The 21805-nt window shown below is 40.5% G+C and overlaps 1 protein-coding gene across 1 annotated transcript in view; it reads right to left on the reverse strand.

Annotated features, from left to right (window-relative positions):
• TNNI3K (TNNI3 interacting kinase) overlaps positions 1-21805 on the reverse strand; it is a 310118-nt gene that overhangs the window by 256986 nt on the left and 31327 nt on the right. Inside the window, exons 4-5 of the mRNA XM_059689176.1 lie at positions 16845-16930; positions 15455-15552 (exon numbers count right to left, since the gene is read on the reverse strand). Of these exons, the coding sequence (XP_059545159.1) occupies positions 15455-15552; positions 16845-16930 (184 nt within the window). The remainder of the gene's footprint in view (positions 1-15454; positions 15553-16844; positions 16931-21805) is intronic.

The raw sequence follows: 21805 nt of genomic DNA on the forward strand, positions 1-21805 counted from the left end.
ACCATTGTTCCTTTGTTGAGCCTTCCCCCTGAAGAGCCTGCAGGTGAGTGCCATATCTGAGTCTCCGTCAAGCTGACTGACACTGTTTGCCCGGGCCTGATAATTCCACTAAAACTTTCACCATATCCACAATGAGGCTCTTTTGCTTTCTTACCATTTGTGTGTTCACTGGAGTAGCACTTTTAATTTCCTTCAAGAACTTTTCCTTTCCAATCACAACTTGGCTAACTGTTGGCACAAGAGGCCTAACTTTTGCCCTATCTTAACTTTCAACATGCATCCTTCACTAAATTTAATCATTTCCAGTTTTTTATTAAAAGTGAAAAACTTGCAACGCTTGCTTCACTTAGAAGCCATTTGAGAGTTATGACTTGGCCTAATTTCAATATTGTTTTTGTCTCAGGGAATAGGGAGACCTAAGGAGAGGGAGGAAGTAGTGAGCAGCCAGTTGGTAGAGCAGTCAGAACACACACAACCTTTAGCGATTAAGTTCACTGTGTTACACAGATAGGCACAGTTCATTCCCCAAAGCAATGACCGATTACAGATCACCATAACAAATGTAATAAAAATGAAAAAGTTTGAAATATTTTATAATTACCAAAATGTGACACGGAGACATGAAGTGAGCAAACCCTATTGGGAAAATGGTGCCCACAGACGTGTTAGATGAAGAATTGTCACAAACCTTCAATTTGTAAAAAACCAGAATCTGCAAAGCAATATAAAGCAAAGTGCAATGAAATGAGGTTTGCCAGTAGTTTCCAAATCTTACTCTCTGCACATCTGCTCTACCAAGAAAATTAAATAAAGTTTTCTTCTTCTTTTACTATTCCATCGGCTCCTACTGCTCAGTCTAGAGACATTTGTTTTCTCTATTAAACAAAAACCAAATAACACAACAACAAATTTTTATTATTATTATTATTTTACTGAAGCCAAGGTAATTAATTTTATCTCTATCCTTTCCTTTGTTTTCTGGGAAAAGTTATTGATATTCACTACTGACAACTCTGATCTCATTTCTTTAGTAATCCTTAGCTATGTAGACCCAAATCTTGCATAAATCCCAACTGAGTTCACCACACTCCTTACTCATTGCACTTTGCTTTTTCTCATACTACTCCCTTCTCTTACCCTCTATAACCAAGAGAAATAACCATTCCTGTTTCTCCCACTTGAAACATTAGGACCTCATCACTGTTCTGAATCTATCTCCTCGGCTTCAAGAGGTAACTTTGGTTTACCAAATCAAATGTCAATAATCTCCCTCATCTCTGTAGTCAGATCATCTTCTTGAAATCCCTCTTTATTTTGGTTTCATAAAGCCATATATATTTCGGATTTCCTTTTCTTTGCCTCTTCATTGTCACTGTCTCCAAAAAGTTAGTGATTTAGGAGTTTAGTCCTTTCTCATTCTATATTTCATCTTTGGTAATTCTTACACAATCGGATAACTTTATCTTTAATAAATTCAAATCTCATGTATCCTGCCTACCAATGCCATCTCAAATTAGAAATTCAAAACTGCTTTTGTGAATACCATTCATAATTTTATCAGGGTCATCTGTCATCTCTTGGCATTCCTTATTTATATTTATGGCACTTTCTTTCTAAATGACACTGAGCCCCTTCCACTCAATCAATTTTAGCTATTGCTGATATTAACTCAATAACACTTATCACATTTCTTCTTATTTCTATTATCACCCTCCACTTTACATAGCCCTCTTACTAGTCTCCTTGAGTAAGCCTTTTCTCATTGTAGTCCTTCCTCTACACGGCTACCAGATAAGTTTTCCCACACACAGTTTTGATTTCATCATTCTCCTTTTCAATAAACTTTTTAGACCAGCCATGGGCAAACCACGGCCCGCGGGCCGGATCCGGCCCATTTGAAATGAATAAAACTAAAAAAAAAAGACCGTGCCCTTTTATGTAATGATGTTTACTTTGAATTTATATTAGTTCACACAAACACTCCATCCATGCTTTTGTTCCGGCCCTCCGGTCCAGTTTAAGAACCCATTGTGGCCCTCGAGTCAAAAAGTTTGCCCACCCCTGATTTAGACCCTCAATAAATATTTATGGAGACTATATGGTGTGTGAAACATTGCTCTGAGTAGGGGAAACACTGCAGTGAGTACAACAGTTAAATCCCTGCTTTCATGGAGCTTATACTTTTACTGTGTGTATGTGATGTGCCAATGGCTATGAGATAAAACAGGCAAGTGATAAAAGTAGGCTACTTTAATTTGAGTAGTCAGGGAAAGCTTCACTGAAGAGGTGGTCTTTGAGATGAATATTAAATACCAAAAGGAAGAAATCCAAGCCACAATTTCAGTGATGGGCATTCAAGATAGGGAGTAGTATAAAAATCCTAAAATGGAGATAAGCTTAGTGCATTTGAAAGCCATTGTTGAGTAGCAGATTAAAGGGGGGGGGGGAGGGGATAATGTTCAAGATGAAATTTAAGACATCTGCACTTGTAGGGTCTCACTGGCCATGGTATTAGGTGTACAGATTTTTTCCAAGTGCAATAGATAGCTGGGGAATGACATGATTGAGTTAGAGAAGACTAAAAAGTAGTAGTTTCTGAGGTAGAAATAAATGTTTTGTTTTTTACAAGTTTGAGATAATTACAATGCAGGGTTAAGTTTGTACATACTAGAATAAGTCTCCCTAGTTAGAATTCCAGCTCTGCTAATGACTATGCAAACTGGGGTGCGTTATAGAACCCTTTTACAGTAATATCCTTGGTTATAAAAAACTAGAGGCCCGGTGCACAAAAATTTGTACACTCGGGGGGGGAGGGGAGGGTCCCTCAGTCCGGCCTGTGCCCTCTCGTAGTCTGGGACCCCTCGGGAGATAACGACCTGCTGGCTTAGACCTACTCCCAGGTGGCAGAGGGCAGGCCTAATCCCTAGGTGCAGCCCCTGGTCGGGCTCAGAGCAGGGACGATTGGGGAGTTGGGGCGCCGCCCCCTGTCATGCACAGAGCAGGGCAGATTGGGAGGTTGCGGCGCCACCCCCTGTCATGCACAGAGCAGTGCCAATCAGGGGGTTGGGGCACTGCCCCCTGTCACGCACAGAGCAGGGCGGATCAGGGGGTTGGGGCGCCGCCCTCTATCACCCACAGAGCAGGGCCGATCAGGGGGTTGCGGCGCCACCACTGTCACACTCAGGGCAGGGCTGATGGGGAGGTTATGGCTCTACCCCATCACACACAGAGCAGGGCCCGTGGGGTGGGGGGTTGGGGTGCTGCCCTCTATCACCCACAGAGCAGGGCCAATCAGGGGGTTGGGGCGCCGTCACTCTCACACTCAGGGCAGGGCTGATGGGGAGGTTATGGCTCTACCCCGTTACACACAGAGTAGGGCCCGTGGGGTGGGGGTGTTGGGGCTCCGCACCCTGTCACACACAGAGCCGCAGGGCGATCAGGGGGTTGGGGAGCTCCCCCCTATCAGGCACAGGGCAGGGCCGATCAGGGGGTTGGGGTGCTTTCCCCTGTCAGGAACAGAGCAGGGCCGATAGGGAGGTTGTGGCCCCACCCCCTGTCACACACAGAGCCACAGGGCGATCAGGGGGTTTGGGCGCTGCCCCCTATCATGCTGATCCCAGTGCCGGGAGGCCTCACGGCTCCGCTGATCCCGGTGCTGGGAGGCATATTACCCTTTTACTATATAGGATAGAGGCCTGGTGCATGGGTGGGGGCTGGCTGGTTTGCCCTGAAGGGTGTCCTGGATCAGGGTGGGGGTCCCCACTGGCGTGCCTGGCCAGCCTGGATGAGGGGTTGATGGCTGTTTGCAGCTGGTCACACACCCTTCAGGGTGGGGGTCCCCACTGGGGTGCCTGGCCAGTCTTGGTGAGGGGCTGAGGGCTGTTTTCAGGCTGGGACTGAAGCTCCCAAACGCTCCTTTTTTCTTTTTTTCTTTTTTATTCTGGGCCAGCTTTGGCTCTGAGGCTTGGCTCCAGCTCTGAGGCCTCAGCTGCTGAAAGTAGGTATCTGGTTTGTTTAGGTTCTATAATCGAAACTCTGTATCAACTCCAGCTCTGAGATCCCGGCTCGCTGATAGCAGGTTTCTGAGGTTTTGTTTAGCTTCTATATTTGTAACAATGTTCAAACTGCAGGCTCAGAGGCCGGCAGCAGCAGGCGGGGAATGTTGGAGTCCTCCATCACTGAAGCAAGCAAGCCTCATGTTCAGTTTAAGCTGCCTGGCTGCCGGCCGCCATCTTGGCTGACAGTTAATTTGCATATCGCCCTGATTAGCCAATGGGAAGGGTAGCGGTCGTATGCTAATTACCATGTTTCTCTTTTGTTAGATAGGATGGGGAACAATAACTGTTTCAACCTAATGTGATATACAGATAAATTGTGTATCCACAACTGATGTGACAATACATATAAAGCACTTAAAAGATACCTGCCAAACAATATTCAGTGAAACTCATTACCATTGGACATAGAAGTCTGGGACTCAGGGAAACTTCTAAGTTAGTGATTTGACTCCACCATTTAGCTCTTCTTTCTCCTTTCTTTTTATGCCCCCCCCCCCAATTTCTTTACTTCCTGTACTATATTAGTTATCCATTGAAATCACTGAATGAATAAAACAGAGGAAAACTCTGAACCAGTACTGGAAATTAGAAAATGTTGACTAGTTCTCCCTCCTCCAGAAAAAATTCATAGGAGTTAACTCTAAACTCAATAATAACCTTTAATTTTGAATGGTGAGGGCTAAAGACATGAGCAGTCTCTGAGATAAATGGGAGAGACATTACCTTAAAACATTTTTCCCTGCAGATGAGCAGGCATTTAAAAGCAGGGAAGTGGAGAAGGTCTTTTAAGCATAGAATTGTGTGTGTTTTTACATAGAGGAAAATGTGATAAATTTGAGCAAATGAAAGTATTAAAAAAACACAATATAAGATAAATGACAAATTGGAGAAATAGTCACAACACATAAAACAGACAAATGGTTTGTATATTTAATATATGAAGAACACTTACAAATCAGTAGAAAGATAGATACTCTTTAATTCAACAAATATTTATTAATGAATGTATACCTTATGGTAAGCACTGTGCTAAACTAAATTAAAATAAATTATATGTAAATCATGAAGCATATAACATATTTATCTATCAGGCATATTCTAGTAAACACACATTCATCTTTTCTTCTACTGTCTTTGTATTTTCTCCTTATTTAGCCAAAATTTGTAGAATTAAAATAATGTATGTTATGATTCCTTTAGCATAGTCAAATGGTGAGGTCAAAAATTAGAAGTACTAAATTATACTTTCATATCTTAGTTGGATTTCTCAGGTTGACCTCTGATTGATCTAAACAATTTTTCACTAAATACTATAAAAATAAAACTTTTATCTTACCAAGGCATGCTAAAGAGAATATAACAAAACAATCATTGTTACTTACAAATTACTTATTAAGATGTAAAATGCTTTATCCACATCACATTTTTCAAACTCCTCAACTTACCCATAAGGTAAATATTACAGTTGACTCTTGAACAACATGGTTTGAACTGCAGGAGTCCACTTAATGTGGATTTATTTTTTCAACAAATGCAGTTGGCCCTTCAGATTCACAGAGTTCCACATCCTCAGATTCAACCAGTGGTGGACAGAAAACAGTATTTTTGTATTCCCAACCATGACTTCACAAGACAGATCCCCAATCAAAAATGCTTTTTCAATCTGTACTTGCTTGAGTTTGTGGATGAAATGGGCCAACTGCAGTTAAGCTTTTGGTGTGTCAAAGTCATATGCAAATTTTCAACTGCCTTGCTGCCTCATGTTAGGTCCAATTGTATTATGTCTATGTCATAGCTATTGATAGTTTGGATCAAAGAATTTAAATTACTTGTAGAAATCTAAATATTTTGTAAGTGTTGCAGCTAGATACAAAGTCAGGTCTATTTCACTTCAAAGTCTGTGCTTCATTTTTGACTTTCCACAGTGCTTTAGCTGATCTTTCCACATAAATCTCTTGCACTCTCAAGTCCCTTTAAGAGTCTGTCTTACAAGAACTCAACCGACATAGCATAGCATAAAATATTTTTCTTTAATGTACATTTAAATTGAAATTGAACTTGGATTTGAACTTAGATCTTCTGACTTTGAATCCTATGATTTTCTCAGTATGACAAGTTAGCCTCAACTCCCAATGACTCTTCTACTCCCAATATTTTGCCTTTCTTTTTTTTTTTTTTTTAAAAAAAAAAAAAATATATATATATATATATATATATATATATATATATATATATATATATTTCTTTATTGATTTCAGAGAGAAAGGGAGAAGGAGAGAGAGATAGAAACATCAATGATGAGAGAGAATCATTGATCGGCTGCCTCCTGCTTGCCCCCTACTGGGGATCGAGCCCACAACCCAGGCATGTGCCCTTGGCCGGAATCGAACCCTGGAACCCTTCAGTTTGCAGGCTGACACTTTATCCACTGAGCCAACCCAGCTAGGGCCCAATATTTTGCCTTTCATGTGAAAGCCCTAACTCTTTGTTTTTTACCTTTAAAACGGGGATCTAATATCTGCTGTATAGTACTATAAGAAGGGTCAAATGGCATTATTTATGTGCAAATGTTTGTAAACTCAAGATCCTTATGAGTATAGGTTTATATATTTATAGTAAATGCATTACCCCTAAGATTGACCTAACTCTATTAAAATATTCATCTTATGTCTCAGTCCACTCTGTTCCCAAATATGTTTAATCATGAAATAACTCAATTTTTTTTATCTGTAATATCTCAGAGTTGAGCTATATTGTTTTCTGTAATAATAGTGGTCTGATGCATGAAATTTATGCACATTAAACGGGAATTAATTAGAGGAAATATTTTAATTTTGCTATTTGCCCTTTCTCTATAATAGAAGTGTCAGAGATGAAAGAAAATTAGTAAAATCTATATGAAAATCTTCCTCCTATCAGAGTCTGGGGCACTCTGTCATGGGACCCAGAGTCAAGTCCCCGCCCACCCATGTGCACCTTGAAATCGCACAAGAACCAGACCTGGCTGGCCCCACCCCCATTGAGCGAGATACAGACCCAGCCGGCACCATCCCCATCAGCCCCACCAGGTGTGGGGCACAGCATCAGGTCCCCTGTCAAGCCCCGCTGGGTGGAGAGTATAGCCTCAGGTCCCCCGTCAAGCCCTGCTGGGCAGGGGGCGCAACCTCAGGTCCCCCATACACCCTCAGGTCCCCCAGCCCAGCTGCAGGGGCAGAGGGTGCAACCTGAGGTCCCCTGTCAAGCCCCGCTGGGTGGGGGGCGCAGCCCAGGTCCCAAAGCCTGGCACTGGGGAAGGGGGCATGGCCTCAGGTCCCCTGATGCACCCTCAGGTCCCCTGGCCCAGCAGCCGGGGCAGGGGCACAGCCTGAGGTACCCCATGAAGCCCCGCCGGGCGGGGGGCGCAGCCTCAGGTCCCCTGCCCCAGCCTGGCACCATGCGGCCACAGATCCCTGCTGATTGCTCATCACAGCTTGTTATAGGAACACCGCCTCCACTGTGGGCGCAGCCATTTTGTGTTACGGGAACCCTGCTTCCGCTGTGGGCTCAGCCATCTTCTGACAGTGTGATGGAGTGAGGGTCAATTTGCATATTACCTCTTCATTATATAGGACTAGTAGTCCAGAGCATGAAATTCATGCACATTAAAAGGGAATTAATTGCCCTAATCGGTTTGGCTCAGTGGATAGCGCATCAGCCTGAGGACTCAAGGGTCCCAGGTTCGATTCCAGTCAAGGGCATGCATCTTGGTTGCAGGCACATCCCCAGTAGGGAGTGTGCAGGAGGCAGCTGATCAATGTTTATCTCTCATCAATGTTTCTAACTCTCTATCCCCCTCCCTTCCTCTCTGTAAAAAATCAATAAAATACATTTTTTTAAAAAGGGAATTGATTAGCAGAGATATTTTAATATTGCTGTTTGCCCTTTCTCTATAATAGAAGTGTGAGAGATGAAAGGAAATTAGTAAAATGTATATGAAAATAATATATAAATTTATTAATAAATAAACAGTAACAAAAGGATATAACAACAACAGAGGCATGATATAAAAACGACAAAACATGATATGAAAACAACAAAAACATGATATAAAAACAACAGTGATGCAAACAATGACTGATAAAGTGATTTAACTTATTCTAATATCTCCCTGTATACCACATTAAGAGTGAAAACACTTTCAGAGTGCTTGACTAATTTCCCTTGTGATGAAGTACTTAGAACTTTAACTGTAACATCACATGCTCTTCAAACTCGAGAGAAAGCAACATATAACTGACCATGTGCAAAAACAGGTTCAGATAGGAATATGCCTACTTTGTCTAGAGTTTGTTCTTGTGATTTATTAATAGTCATCACAAATGCTGGCATCATGGGAAACCATCGTCGAACCAATTTAAACGGGAGGCCAGTGTCAGATGGGGACAAATTAATTCTTGGAATCAGAACAGCCTCCCCCTCTGCAGATCCTGTTAATACTTCAGCTTTGATAATGTTAGGTTGTAATCCTATCTAATAATAGACAAACATGGTAATTAACCGTACCTCCGACACGCTTCCCATTGGCTAATCAGGGCGATATGCAAATTAAGTGCCAACCAAGATGGTGGCCGGCAGCCAGGCAGCTGAAGCGAACAGGAGGCTTGCTTGCTCCAGTGATGGAGGAAGCCAAGGTTCCCCGCCTGCCACTGCCAGCCTCTGAGCTGCAGTCTAAGAAACAATGTTGCAATTATAGAAGCTAAACAAACCCCAGAAACCTGCTTTCAGCCAGCCGTCCTCAGAGCTGGAGTCACAACAAAGTTTCAATTACAGAAGCCAAACAAAGCCCAGAAATCTGCTTTCAGCAGCCAAGGTCTCAGAGCTGGAGCTGAGCCTCAGAGCTAAAGCCAGCTCTCAGCTCCAGTGACAGCCATAGGAGGTAAATAAATCCAAGAATAAAAAGAAAAAAGAAAAAAAGGAGAGGTTGGGAGCTTCAGTCACCCGCCAGCCTGAAAACAGCCCTCAGCCCCTCACCCAAACTGGCCAGGCACCCCAGTGGGGACCCCCACCCTGAAGGGGGTGTGATCAGCTGCAAACAGCCATCATCCCCTCATTCAGGCTGGCCAGGCACCCAAGCAGGACCCCCACCCTGATCCGGGACACCCTTCAGGGCAAACCAGCCGGCGCCCACCCGTGCACCAGGCCTCTATCCCATATAGTAAAAGGGTAATATGCAAACTGACCCTAACAGCAGAATGACTGGGAATGACTGGTCACTATGACACACACTAACCACCAGGGGGCAGACGCTCAATGCAGGAGCTGCCCTCTGTTGGTCAGGGCTCTCCCACATGGGAGGAGCTCTGCTCAGCTTCAAGTCAGGCTGATGGCTGCCAGTACAGCAGTGGTGGTGGGAGCCTCTCCTGCCTCCTCAGCAGTGCTAAGGCTGTCTGACTGCAGTTTAGTCCTGCTCCCCTCTGGCAAGTGGACATCCCCCGAGGGCTGCTGGGCTGCCAGATGGATGTCTGATTGCCATCTTAGACCCAATGCCCCGGGGAGCGGGCCTAAGGAAGCAGGTGGTCATCCCCTGAGGAGTCCCAGACTGCGAGAGGGCACAGGCTGGGCTGAGGGACACCCCTCCCCCCCGAGTGCACAAATTTTTTGCACCGGACCTCTAGTCCTTTGATAATAAATCTGGTACCATTACAAAGACCCCATTTACTATTGAGATTTCTCAATAGCATGATGATTGCACCCACTTTCAATTTTAATTTATGACACAGCATTCCCGAAGGAGTAATACTATTAAGAAATTCGATGGGAAAATTTTTCTTTTTAGCATCATCTGTGGAATCAATGGAATCATCACTCAAATATGTGTGACAATCTCTATTGAGTATATCCAAATTTTCTTCATTTAATTTTTGAACATGCTCATTTTTTGGACAAAGAATTTCACGTTCAGATATATTTTTAATATTATCTATAGCAGTGGTTCTCAGCCTTGGCTGCACATTAGAATCACCTGGGAATCTTTTTAAAATCCTGATCCTTGGGCCTCATCCTCCGGAAATTGTTTCTTTGTTATGGGGTGGGGCCACAACATAAGTAACAAAGAAACAGAATTAAAACTTTATTGTGGGGAGCCACTACAGTGTTTTGGACAGGTTCAAACCTTGGCCTGATGAGAGGGCACAGTCCTCTCATTTCCACGTGCAAGTCCCAGCTTGGAGGGCAGGGCCCTCCCAGCACAATTATAGCCAACAGCTGTAGTTGTAAGCTTGAACCTATGGTCCGAACACGTGGCCCCACCTGCCTGAGTGATGTAGGCTTGAAAGAATTTAGGGGCAATGTAGTTGAATAGGACTGAAACCCAGGAGAATGTTGTAAACATCTTGGTCATGCCCTTACTTTGCCTCGTAGCATCTGCTATAAAATAAAGTCATGGCTGTGGGTGTGGTCGCTGTCTCTCAGAGAAGCAGCATCCCACTGAGACCCGGCTTTCATTCTCTTGTCTGTCTTTTCTAAGCCTTTCAGCCACCCTCACTCAGGTTCACCCCTGACCGTGTTGCCGCGTGGCACACTTTAGAAAGATCTGCCTCCACGCTCCCAGGGTGGGCTCCTGCCTCAAACCCCACCCTTACAGGAAACAGCTCCGGGAAACAGCTCAGGAGAGGGCGCAGCCACTGCCAAGACAACCCCTGCAGGACTGACTTCCTTCCATTTGGTCGCGGAGGTTCTGGTCGTGATGACCACCACCCCGAGTTTTTATATAAGTCGATTCTAACCACCTCTAATATTCTGATGTTTCCTGAAGTGTCACATGGCAGAGTTGAACTTGGTTTGGAAAGAAGATTGAGTTTCCACATGTACAAATATTGGTATACAAAGAAATATTTTAATAACTGGAGGCCTGGTGCATGAAATTCGTGCACTGGGGAGGTGTCCCTCAGCCCAGCCTGCACCCTCTCCAATCTGGGACCCCACAGGGATTGGGCGTAAACCGGCAGTCGGACATCCCTCTCACAATCCAGGACTGCTGGCTCCCAACCGCTTGCTTACCTGCCTGCCTGATCAGCCCCTAACTGCTTCTGCCTGCTAGCCTGATTACCCCCTAACCACTCCCCTGCCAGCCTGATCGATGCCTAACTGCTCTCCTGCGGGCTCGATCACCCCCAACTGCCCTCCCCTGCTGGCCCAGTCCCCCCCAACTGCCCTTCCCTGCTGGCCCAGTCCCTCCCAACTGCCCACCCCTGCAGGCCTGGTCCCCCCCAACTGCCCTCCCCTGCTGGCCTGATCGCCCACAATGCCCTCCCCTACCAGCCATCTTGAGGCTGTGGGCATCGCCAACTTTGAGGGCATGGCAGTCAATTAGCATATCCCTCCTTATTGGCTGTGGGTGCCACCATCTTTGAGGGTGGTGCAGTCAATTAGCATATTCTCTCCTTATTGGCTGTGGGTACCTCCATCTTTGTGACAGTGTGAGGGTCAATTAGCATAATCCCTCTTTATTAGATAGGATGTGTTCTTCTAAGTACTTTTCTTCATTGACCCAATTTACCCAGCACAGTAATTGTCACAGCCTGTTCATGTTTGTAAGAGGAAAAGTAAGAAAAGCAGTTTTGTAGTCAAGAGAATATTAAGGTCTCTTCTAGGACAAGGGAGCATGCAGAACTTCAGTATGAAATGTATTTAGTCCCAGGCATTAAATTTTAATGGACTAGACCTGCCTCATGAGTCATAGACATTTCCAATGAAAGGATCCATTAATCAGTATAAAAATAACTGTTCATGAAGTTCACACCTACATATGCCTCTTGTTGAAATAATTCTGCATTTATCTTCACAAAAGATATCAATTATTAAAGGTTTTAGTGTGATGGAAATACTTGACTTTGCTTGAAATTTTGAAGAAAAAAAGAAGAAAAAAGGGAAGGAACATACTCTTAGATTAAGTGCTTACACGTTTTCCAGGCTAAAGCCTCTAAATTTGCTTTTGACCTATTTCTTCTTAACACTGCCACTGAACCTTCACTTTCTACTTTCCAGTTTCCCCTAGAGAGTCACTTTCTTCTGGTGGATGCTTCCAATTGGCCTTTGAATATACTTGTCCTCTCATTCAATAATACAGTGATGATTTAACAGGGAGGGGCTAAATCAGAATCTCGGGGAGTTTGGCAGAATGCAAACACACGCTGCTTGAAAAGCAAATTGAATACTAGAATTTCTTTAATTTGTTTTCCCTTCTAGTTTCTTTATTTTAAAATTTTATTTATCCAAAGAGGTGAGACCAAAAAGACTGAAAAACACTGTTGTAAAAAATTTTCTGTGACCCTGCCATGCCTCAAGATAATGACTAATCCAATGGGGTGGTGAAGGCCAGAAGAGGTTAGTGGGGGTGAAAGGAGGCCCTATGTAATACTTTCAAAACAATAAAGATTTTTTTAAAAAGATAATGACTAATGACTAATGCTTTTTGGAAAAGAAATCAATACTCATAGCCTCCATTTCCCTAACTCTATTTATTGTTAATCCATTTTATGTTTTCTTTCTTTTTTTTTTACTATACTTTTAAGATGATAAGCATTTAGATTTAATCCCTGACTTCAGTAGTGTTCATAATTTCTATCAGAGATTACAAACAGGGGACCAGATATATACTGCCTTGCATAGTATTTATAACTAAAATTTTGAATTAATAGCCAACATTTAAATATCAGGAAACTTTATATAATTTCTGATTCTCTGAAATTGTGGGCAACACTGGGCTTACATTCCTACATGACAATGATTAGCTGGATCTGAATACTGACTGCTCTCTTTACATGGGGTATAAATTATCTAATTTGCATAGTCTCTACCACTTCTTCCATCTCAAAAATATTGAGTCTAAGTGTTAATTCCTTCTTAACTTTTACATATTATCTAACATGTGCATTCATTTAAGTTACCTGCATCATTCGTGAAGGCATGGAAGACTGTGACCCCTAACCTAGAAAAAGATGTAGAGAAGTAACCAGGTAATAAAATCTAGATGCATTCACAGTATTCTAAGCCAAGTACAGGGTGCAAAGAGAACACAATGGAGGAGCACCTATCCGAGACTTGGGTCAGGGACAGTTCCTCAGGAAACAGTTCTGTCTAATATAAGAATTGAAGGATAAGTTAATATCTGTAGTTATCATCCTATTAACTGTTTATTGAGACCAGGTTAATTTAGAAAGAGATTATGAAATATGTGGTTATTAAAAAGAAATGTGAGCATAAAAAATCCATCCTAATGATGCTCTAATTTGTGGGTATAAATGTTCTCTAGTTCCTCGAATTGAGGATTAAGGATTAAATGGTATTTATTTATTTTTTTAAGATATATTTTTATTGATGTCAGAGAGGGAGAGAGAGAGAGATGAAAACATCAATGATGAGAGAGAATCATTGATCAGATGCTTCCTGCACGCCCCCTACTGCAGACCGAGCCCACAACCTGGGCACTTGCCCTTGACCAGAATCGAACCTGGGACCCTTCAGTACTCAGGCCAATGCTCTATCCACTAAGCCAAACCAGCTAGGGGTATTAAATGGTATTTAAAAGTTGCAATCAACTGGAAGATTTAGTTAAGTATGCAAAAAGTGAGGTTCCTTTTTTATTCTTCAGAATTTTCTTTTTTTCTTTGAGAACTTTCATATTATTATCTTAACAAATTCCCACTTGGGGAAAATGCAATCTCTAATCAAGAAACTATTTGTTCAAACAGAAAGGCAACTTGAATTTTAAAAATATCAATTTGCTTCATTTTCTAAATTAGTGGTTCGCAGTGAGGAGTCCCCCCCTACCCCCCACCAGGAGCAATGTCTGGAGATACTTTTGGTGTTGCCAGCTGGAATGGGAGAAATGGCTACTGGCTTCTAGACAAGAGAGGCCAGGCAGGAATGCTGCTTAGCATCTTACAATCTCAGGACAGCGTCCCACAACAAGAAATTATCCAATCCAAAATGCCAGTTGTGTCAAGACAGAGAAATCTTGATCTAAAGATGGGGGATTCAGAAACTATGAAACATATGCTTTGGGTCCTGGATTTTAGGATAGTTGAAATAAAAATCTCAATTTTGCAATCAAATACATGTACTAAGAAAGAAAAAAATATATATATCAGGAAAAAAGACAACAGTTTCCAGGCTATGAATCACCATGAATAAAAAACAGAGTTTTTTGATAGGCATGGTTACATAGGATCTAGGTCTATGAGTCAGACAGACATGGGTTTGAATTAAAAATGGCTCAGTGGTTGATTGTTGATCTATGAACCAGGAGGTCATGGTTCCATTCCAGGTTGGGGTACATACCTGAGTTGCAGAAATGGTCCCCAGTTTGGGGCATACAGGAGGTAGCTAATTGGGGCAGTTGGGGGCAATCAGGCTGGAGGACAGTTAGGGGTGACCATGCTGGCAGGGGAGGGCAGTTAGGGGCAATCAGGCCAGCAGGGGAGCAGTTAAGTGTCGATCAAGCTGACAGGGGAGTGGTTAGGGGGTGATCAGGCTGGCAGGCAGAAGCAGTTAGGGGCAATCAATCAGGCAGGCAAGCGAGCGGTTGGGAGCCAGCAGTACTGGATTGTGAGAGGGATGTCCAACTGCCCATTTAGGCCCGATCCTGGTAGTAGGACATCCCTCGAGGGGTCCCAGACTGGAGAGGGTGCACGAATTCCATGCACCAGGCCTCTAGTATGTTATATAAGTACGTATTTATGAAAATCTGAAAAATCTATCTCAATACTGAGGCCCCCACTTTTTTCAAGCCACTTTTCCATTTATTTTCTTATCAGGTACTGAAATTAGGTCGGAACCTGGGACTGATATAAGGAAATAAATGACTGGAGCAAAAGTAGAGAATTTAAAAAAAAGGAACTAAAGGGAACCCCAGATATATATATATATATATTTTTATTATTATTATTTTATTATTATTTTTTTAATGAAGGAAAACATGCAGAAAAAGAATGGAACTTCACTATGCTTCTTTCATGAATTTTTTAAATGCAGCCTCATCCCCTTCTGTACGGAGACAGCTTGGTCTCCTGATAAGGAGCTCTGGTGAGGGAACCAGAGTGCCAGGTCTTCACTCCTGGCTCGCCACTGCCTAGCCATGTAACCTTGGAGACCAGAGTATTCCCTCATGGAGTTCTTGTGAGAATTAAATGAGTTAAATATAGAAAGCATTAAAAAGAGTACGTGTCTGGTATTTAGATGAAGCCTACTCAATAAAGAGCAAGAAGCCCATCTAGTATTGTAAGTATTGTAATATTCCGGTCACTGTTAATGTTTTCCATCATTACTAATTTGAGGGGAAAAAACAAAAAAGGAGCCTAAAGATAACACACACTCTTGGTTCTCATACAATACTTATTGGAACAAAAATTCTGTACCTTGTAAACTGCCAAATGCAAGGCTGTAAATCCATTTCTTGTCAGTCGAGATGGGCGGAGCCCTTTTAACATAAGGGTTCTAATATGAGACTTGTTGCCTTAAAGAGAAAAGTTTTAAAAGGTTAAATTGTTGAGGGGGTAGACTAAGTGATTTTAAAAATCTCTCTTTAATGATAAATGTCACACTGATGTATGACAGGGTCAGATTGCCATTCTACGGGCCATTTTTTTAAGTTTTCTATTAATTGACAGCCTTACTTAATAGTGGACATTTCTATAACACTTACAAAACTTCGCATCAATGCTGTGCATTTTAATGCATTTGTGTTACATTTTTTAATTTAGTGCTCTCATCATCATGGTTTTAAAACATAAAAACATGAAAAATCATCTTAATAAACTATTAGGGAAAAAGCTTATATAAAAATTTAGTTGTACAGGAATCTTCAGAACATCATTAGCAGTCAAGTTTATTTGGATCAGAGCAGTCTAATCAATTGGTTAAACAGAAATGGTTAAGAGATCTGATGAAAGTCGATACATATACATCAGTGTTCTATTTAAAAAGCTGAGTTCAATGAATGCTAGTTTGAATTAACAAAAATAAATACTAACTATCAATTCATTAATTAAGTAAATTTATTGAGTACCTACTATATGCTAGTTACAATCCTAGGTGTTAGGGATGCATGCATTGGTGAACAAAACAAAACAAAACATAAGCCAAATTAAACTCTTAATCTTCTCTTAGATCAGTCTTCACTTTGAGATTTTATCCTGGGCATTTATTACCTTCCACATATCTTACTGCAGATTGTGAAGTAATTGCTTGATAATGTTTTGAGGAATGCTTTAAGTCAGTGGTTCTCAACCAGGCGTGATTTTGCTCTCCAGGGGACATTTGACAATATCTAGAGACATTTTTGGTTGTCACCACTGGGGAGGTGCTATGGAATCCAGTTGGTAGAGGCCAATGATGCCGCTAAAACATTATAAAATGCACAGGACTACCCTCCACAACAAAGAACTGTCAGGCCCACCATCTCAGAGAGTCAAGGTTGAGAAACCCTGCTTTAAGTACTTCTAAACTTAACTGAATCCCTCACTGGATTGCCCAATACTGCAAAATGCTCTTTGGATTTCTAAGCAAGCTAGCTGAGTGACTTGGTTCAGGGTAGAAGCACAATGAAACAAACTCAGAGCTAAATCAATTGGAATATCTGCCTGGTATTTACTGCTTCAACTGAAGGTTTTCAGAGCTGTGGGGGCAAAACAAAAGAGAAAATTGAGTATAAATAGAATTCTCTTGTAGATGGTTAAGCAGCTCAAATCACTGACCATATAGTATATGTACAACTAGTTTATAAAGTATTGAGCTTCAAGCACTCACCTCCACAAATGCAACATAAATGAAGCAGAGACAGTCCATTTTCTGTGCGATAATTTAAATTAACTTTACTGAAGGCATCATCAGAGCTGAAAAAAATATTTTATAGATGATAAATTTCATCTTTTAGTTTATTATTTTTCATTTGAAAAATTATAAAAGGAAACCATGTTACTATAAATTCAGAAGTATATCTTTTCTAGGATTCTTTTATACCTTGAAAATGTATTTTGAATATAATCTGTATAAAGAACTTTAAAATCAAGAGAAAGTAATATTGAAAGTTTGAGAGACCACGTTTAAAGATTCATGTGCACAGTCTGTGTTCTGAGTAAAATTTGAATGGTTCAGAGCTTCTTGATGAATTAAAATTTATGTATATATAGAAAGTATAGACATTTGAAAATAAAATATTTCCTTCACACTCAACATTTCACACCATAGTTATGAAAATTTCAAGAAATCCACTCCAAAAAGAAAAGAAAAAAGTCAGTATCTGATAAGAGACTGGGAAGAATACACTCCCAATGTATTACAAATTCTGCCTGAAGCAAAGTTGCCTTGTACTCTGACTGGGTCAGGTTTCACAGATAAAGAAGGTCTAAACCAGCCGTGGGCAAACTACGGCCCGCTGGCCGGATCCGGCCTGTTTGAAATGAATAAAACTATTGAAAAAATAGACCGTACCCTTTTATGTAATGATGTTTACTTTGAATTTATATTAGTTCACACAAACACTCCATCCATGCTTTTGTTCCGGCCCTCTGGTCCAGTTTAAGAACCCATTGTGGCCCTCGAGTCAAAAAGTTTGCCCATCCCTGGTCTAAACTCTGATAGTGTAGAGGCTCAGGTGAGAGGAGTAGTGTTAGTGATTTAATTAAGGAAAGCCTTGCCTTATTTGAACAAAGACTATTGTCCCAGAAGGGCCCTGGAGAGCTATAGGTAGCCTTTGAAAAAAAATGTAAAGCTAAATCATTGACCTCCTGAGGTCCCTGGTACTCCCAGGATGGTTTTCAGTAGAAATGATGGGATCATATCCTTGGCCTCCCAGGTCAATTTCAAGGTGCCTCCTGCCTATTTGAGTATCTCAAAGCTTGAGTGAGAGAGCATAGTCTTTAGTGAGTGAGCCCTCCATGTCATTTGTAAAGTACTGACACTTAAAAGGTACTGTAAATTCAGAATATTATCATCAATGCATCCAGTTAAGAACTTCAAAATCTATTGGAATTTTGAAATAGAAAAAGAAAAGGTATTATTCTCCAGGGTGCTGCTAAAAAGAGAGTCTCTAAATCTGGGTACATTGGAGGATCTCAGTGAAATGCTTTGTAAGCAATAGCAAGCCCGGTGGTTGTTTTCATAGATGTGGTGATATTCCAGAACTTTCCACCCTCCAAACTTTCTGCATTTCTACGTTCAACTTCCCAGCAGCACAGTCCACAGACATGCTGTTGACAAATATACCTCATATAGACACATATACCTCGACTTGCTTTAGAATGCCATTTATAGAAGTAAAATGAACTCCAATGAGTCATTTCTACTAATGTTGGTAATATAATATACAAAGGAGCCCAGGGTTTCATGAAATATAGTTAACTGAACTCACTTCTATCTGCACTTTCCCCCAGCTCAATGAACATTGAGGGGGGAAAAATGACTTCTGATGAAAATACCACTATTTTAAATGTCTACCTAAAATGAGCCTAATTATAAATAATATAGCTATTTTATATGTGCAGTACTTTTACAAAATAATGGGTGCAGTACACATTATAAAATGTGTGGCCTTTTCCTGAGCCTGGCCTTTAAACTCTCAAGGCCAATTGCATTGGAGATGTCTTAGAGAAATTAAACTAATAGGTAGTACTGAACCGAGTGCTCTCAGCAACCCATGCTTGGAAATGCATCCACAAAGGTCTTTTTCGTGGACATGATTTCAAACAGTAAAGGTTTTCTGAAAAGCTGAACTCTGCTTTTAAAACTGGGTGGATTGAATTTTTTTCTTAAAGTTTGTAGGATATCAGTGTCCTTAAATAAAAAGAGGAAATAACCTGTGACCAGCAGTTGATGTGGCTGATTGGCAATGATTGAGCCTGAAGCTTCAAGAGATTTAAATAGGCAGGAGGCACCTTGAAATTGACCTGGGAGGCCAAGGATACGATCCCAACATTTCTTCTGAAAACCATCCTGGGAGTCCCAAGGACCACAGGAGGTCAATAATTTTAGCTATACATCCCCCCCCCACCCCCCCCCTAAAGGCTACCTATAGCTCTCCAGGGACTTCTGGGACAATAGTCTTTGTTCAAACAAGGCCAGGCTTTCCTTAATTAAGTCACTAACACTACTCCTCTCACCTAAGCCTAAGCTTGTTTTGGCTTTTCTTCCTTGGTCTTTCCATTATCCAGAAAATGAAGCACACAATAAGATCACAAGACAGAAAACAAAATATTGGGGTGGAGGGAAGACAGGGAAGCATCCTGTTAAATAAAGAACTACTTGAACTTCAGGCAAAGAGAAAAACAGGGAAGGAAGCACTTTCTTTTGAGCTAACTATATGGAACTTAATACTAAAAGAAGAAAAAGCTTGGCGGCTCCTATATAGCAATTAATCCTTAAGAAAATTAGTTTTTCAATGTGTGTCTCTAATATGTATTATATAGCAATATCTGCTGTGTTTTAATATTTTAAAAGTAGAAAAAGTCATTTTGGCAGTGTAGGTCATTCTTAAAGCTTGGTCCTTATGTTTACATCAGCATTAAAATAATACCCTGTTTCTGCCTTTTAAGTCATTTTTCTTTTCTTTCTCCAATTTGGGTAAGCTATTTAACCTCTTCAAGCCTCAATTTCTTCAGTTATAACATTACTAAAGTAACACATAAGACATTGTGTTGTGAAGAATAAATGTGGTTAAGTACTTACTACAGTAGCTGGTGCAGTACATGTTACCCACAAATAGTTATTTTATTGTTATTACTATTGTTATCAAGTCCCCTGTAAGTCTATGGCTTTTCTTTTGTAATCTGACTCTTCCATGAATTTTAGCAAAATTTTCAAACCAAGTTTGATCATTAACCTCTCACATTTGACGACCTGTAAATTTTCTGATTTTCACAATTAATTCTATAGATACAAGTATTTTATGCTCACAATAACTCTGTCGGATTTTCAGAAAATGTCTGACCTTCTCTTCCCTGTTTTTAAAAACGGCCACCAGGTTGTGACAGTAGCATTTATCAGTGATTCAGAGCATCTGCTAGCATCACAGTTTTGTAACACAAGTCCAGTGGCATCATAAAATAGGGAAACTACAGAGTGTCCAAAAAATTTATGCACATTTTGAATGATTATAAAGCCAGTGTATATTAACATACAGTCATTTTCAAAATTTAAAAGAATCTACAGAAATGAATAATTTTTTTGTCGATGCCTGTTTCAAACTGATGACCATTCTTGTCCAGGCACTGATGATAATATGAAGCAATGGAATCACAAACTTCAAGAATCATTTTGTTTGGTATTTGTGTGCCCTCAATTCGTCTACTTTTGCCGATTCTGTATTGTGAACTTTAGTTTTTATGTATTCCCATAAAAAAAGTCTAGTGGCACTTTGAATATTTTTTTCTAGGTCCCTTATATAAGTAGAATCATAGATTACTTGTCCTTTTGTGACTGTCTTATTTCATCTAGCACAGTGTTCTCAAGGTTCATAGGTTCATCCATTTTGTTATGTGTCAGAATTGCCTTCCTTTTTAAGGCTGAATAATATTTCATTATGCATATATATGTTTGCATATATATACCACATTTTCTTTGTCCATTCCTCCATTGAGGAACATTTGAGTTGCCTATACAGTTTTTGCTATTATAAATACTGCTGTTATGAACATGATATATAAAAATCTCCATTTATTAACGATTTATCAAAAAGTCCTTGTCTGGTTTAGATATTAAGTTATAATAGCCTAATAAAATTAAGTAAGAACTAAAAAAAAAAAAATCTAGTGGCACTTTAGGTTAAATTTTCTTGGTTTAAAGCTTAGTCTGGCTTCACCAATTATTTCAAATCAGTTAAACCTGAAAGGGAGTGAAAATAAAGTGAGTTACCAGCTCTTAAAGTGTGTATACATTTTAGGGGACACTCTATATTTTCAACAATGGAGATATTAAAAGAACAATAAATTCAAATGGGGAAATGTAGCTTGTACTTAAAATCATGTTATTATTCAATCCATTATGTAACTTTGCCAATGCATTGGATCAGTCTGGCATAATACCTACTGAATACCAACTGTGTGCTCCACCTTGGTTCTTCATACTCCCTTCAGATTGTTTTCAACAGTCTACTTGATTTAAACTACTTATTAATTCCTGGATCGTTTTTAGTGCATCTAACTTGAGAATATACAAGTTAGAGAGAATCCTGCAACTGATCTGAGCATTATTTCTGACTTCTACTGCTCCTATCAACTTTGCAAAGAAAGTAAACACTAAATAAACTGAAAATATAAGATGCTAAAGTCCACTGCTTTGTTTAAAAAATAATAATAACACCAAGTGAAAGTCTGCTATTTACATAAATAAAATTGAATGCAGGAATTATATTTGAGTTTTTATTCAACAATCATTTCTTAGCTCCTTAGCTCACTGAATCTTTAAAAAAAAAAGATTGATTGATTGATTTACAGAGAGGGGGAGGAAGTGAGAGAGAGATTAGGAAAGGAGAGAGAGAGAAACATCAATTTGTTGTTTGACTTATTTATGCATTCATTGCTCAGTTCTTATATGTGCCCTGACCAGGGATCAAAACCAAAATCTTGGCATATTGTGAGTACACTCTAACCAACTAAAATACCTTGCCAGGCACCTCACTGAATCTTAAACTAGACTTGACCATTCTTTAGTGATTCAGTATAATACAATTCTAAAGAGCTCCTCACTCAAAACTGAGCTGTGGCCTGTTGCTT

The sequence above is a fragment of the Myotis daubentonii genome, chromosome 3 (assembly GCF_963259705.1).
Source record: "Myotis daubentonii chromosome 3, mMyoDau2.1, whole genome shotgun sequence".
Taxonomy (NCBI): domain Eukaryota; kingdom Metazoa; phylum Chordata; class Mammalia; order Chiroptera; family Vespertilionidae; genus Myotis; species Myotis daubentonii.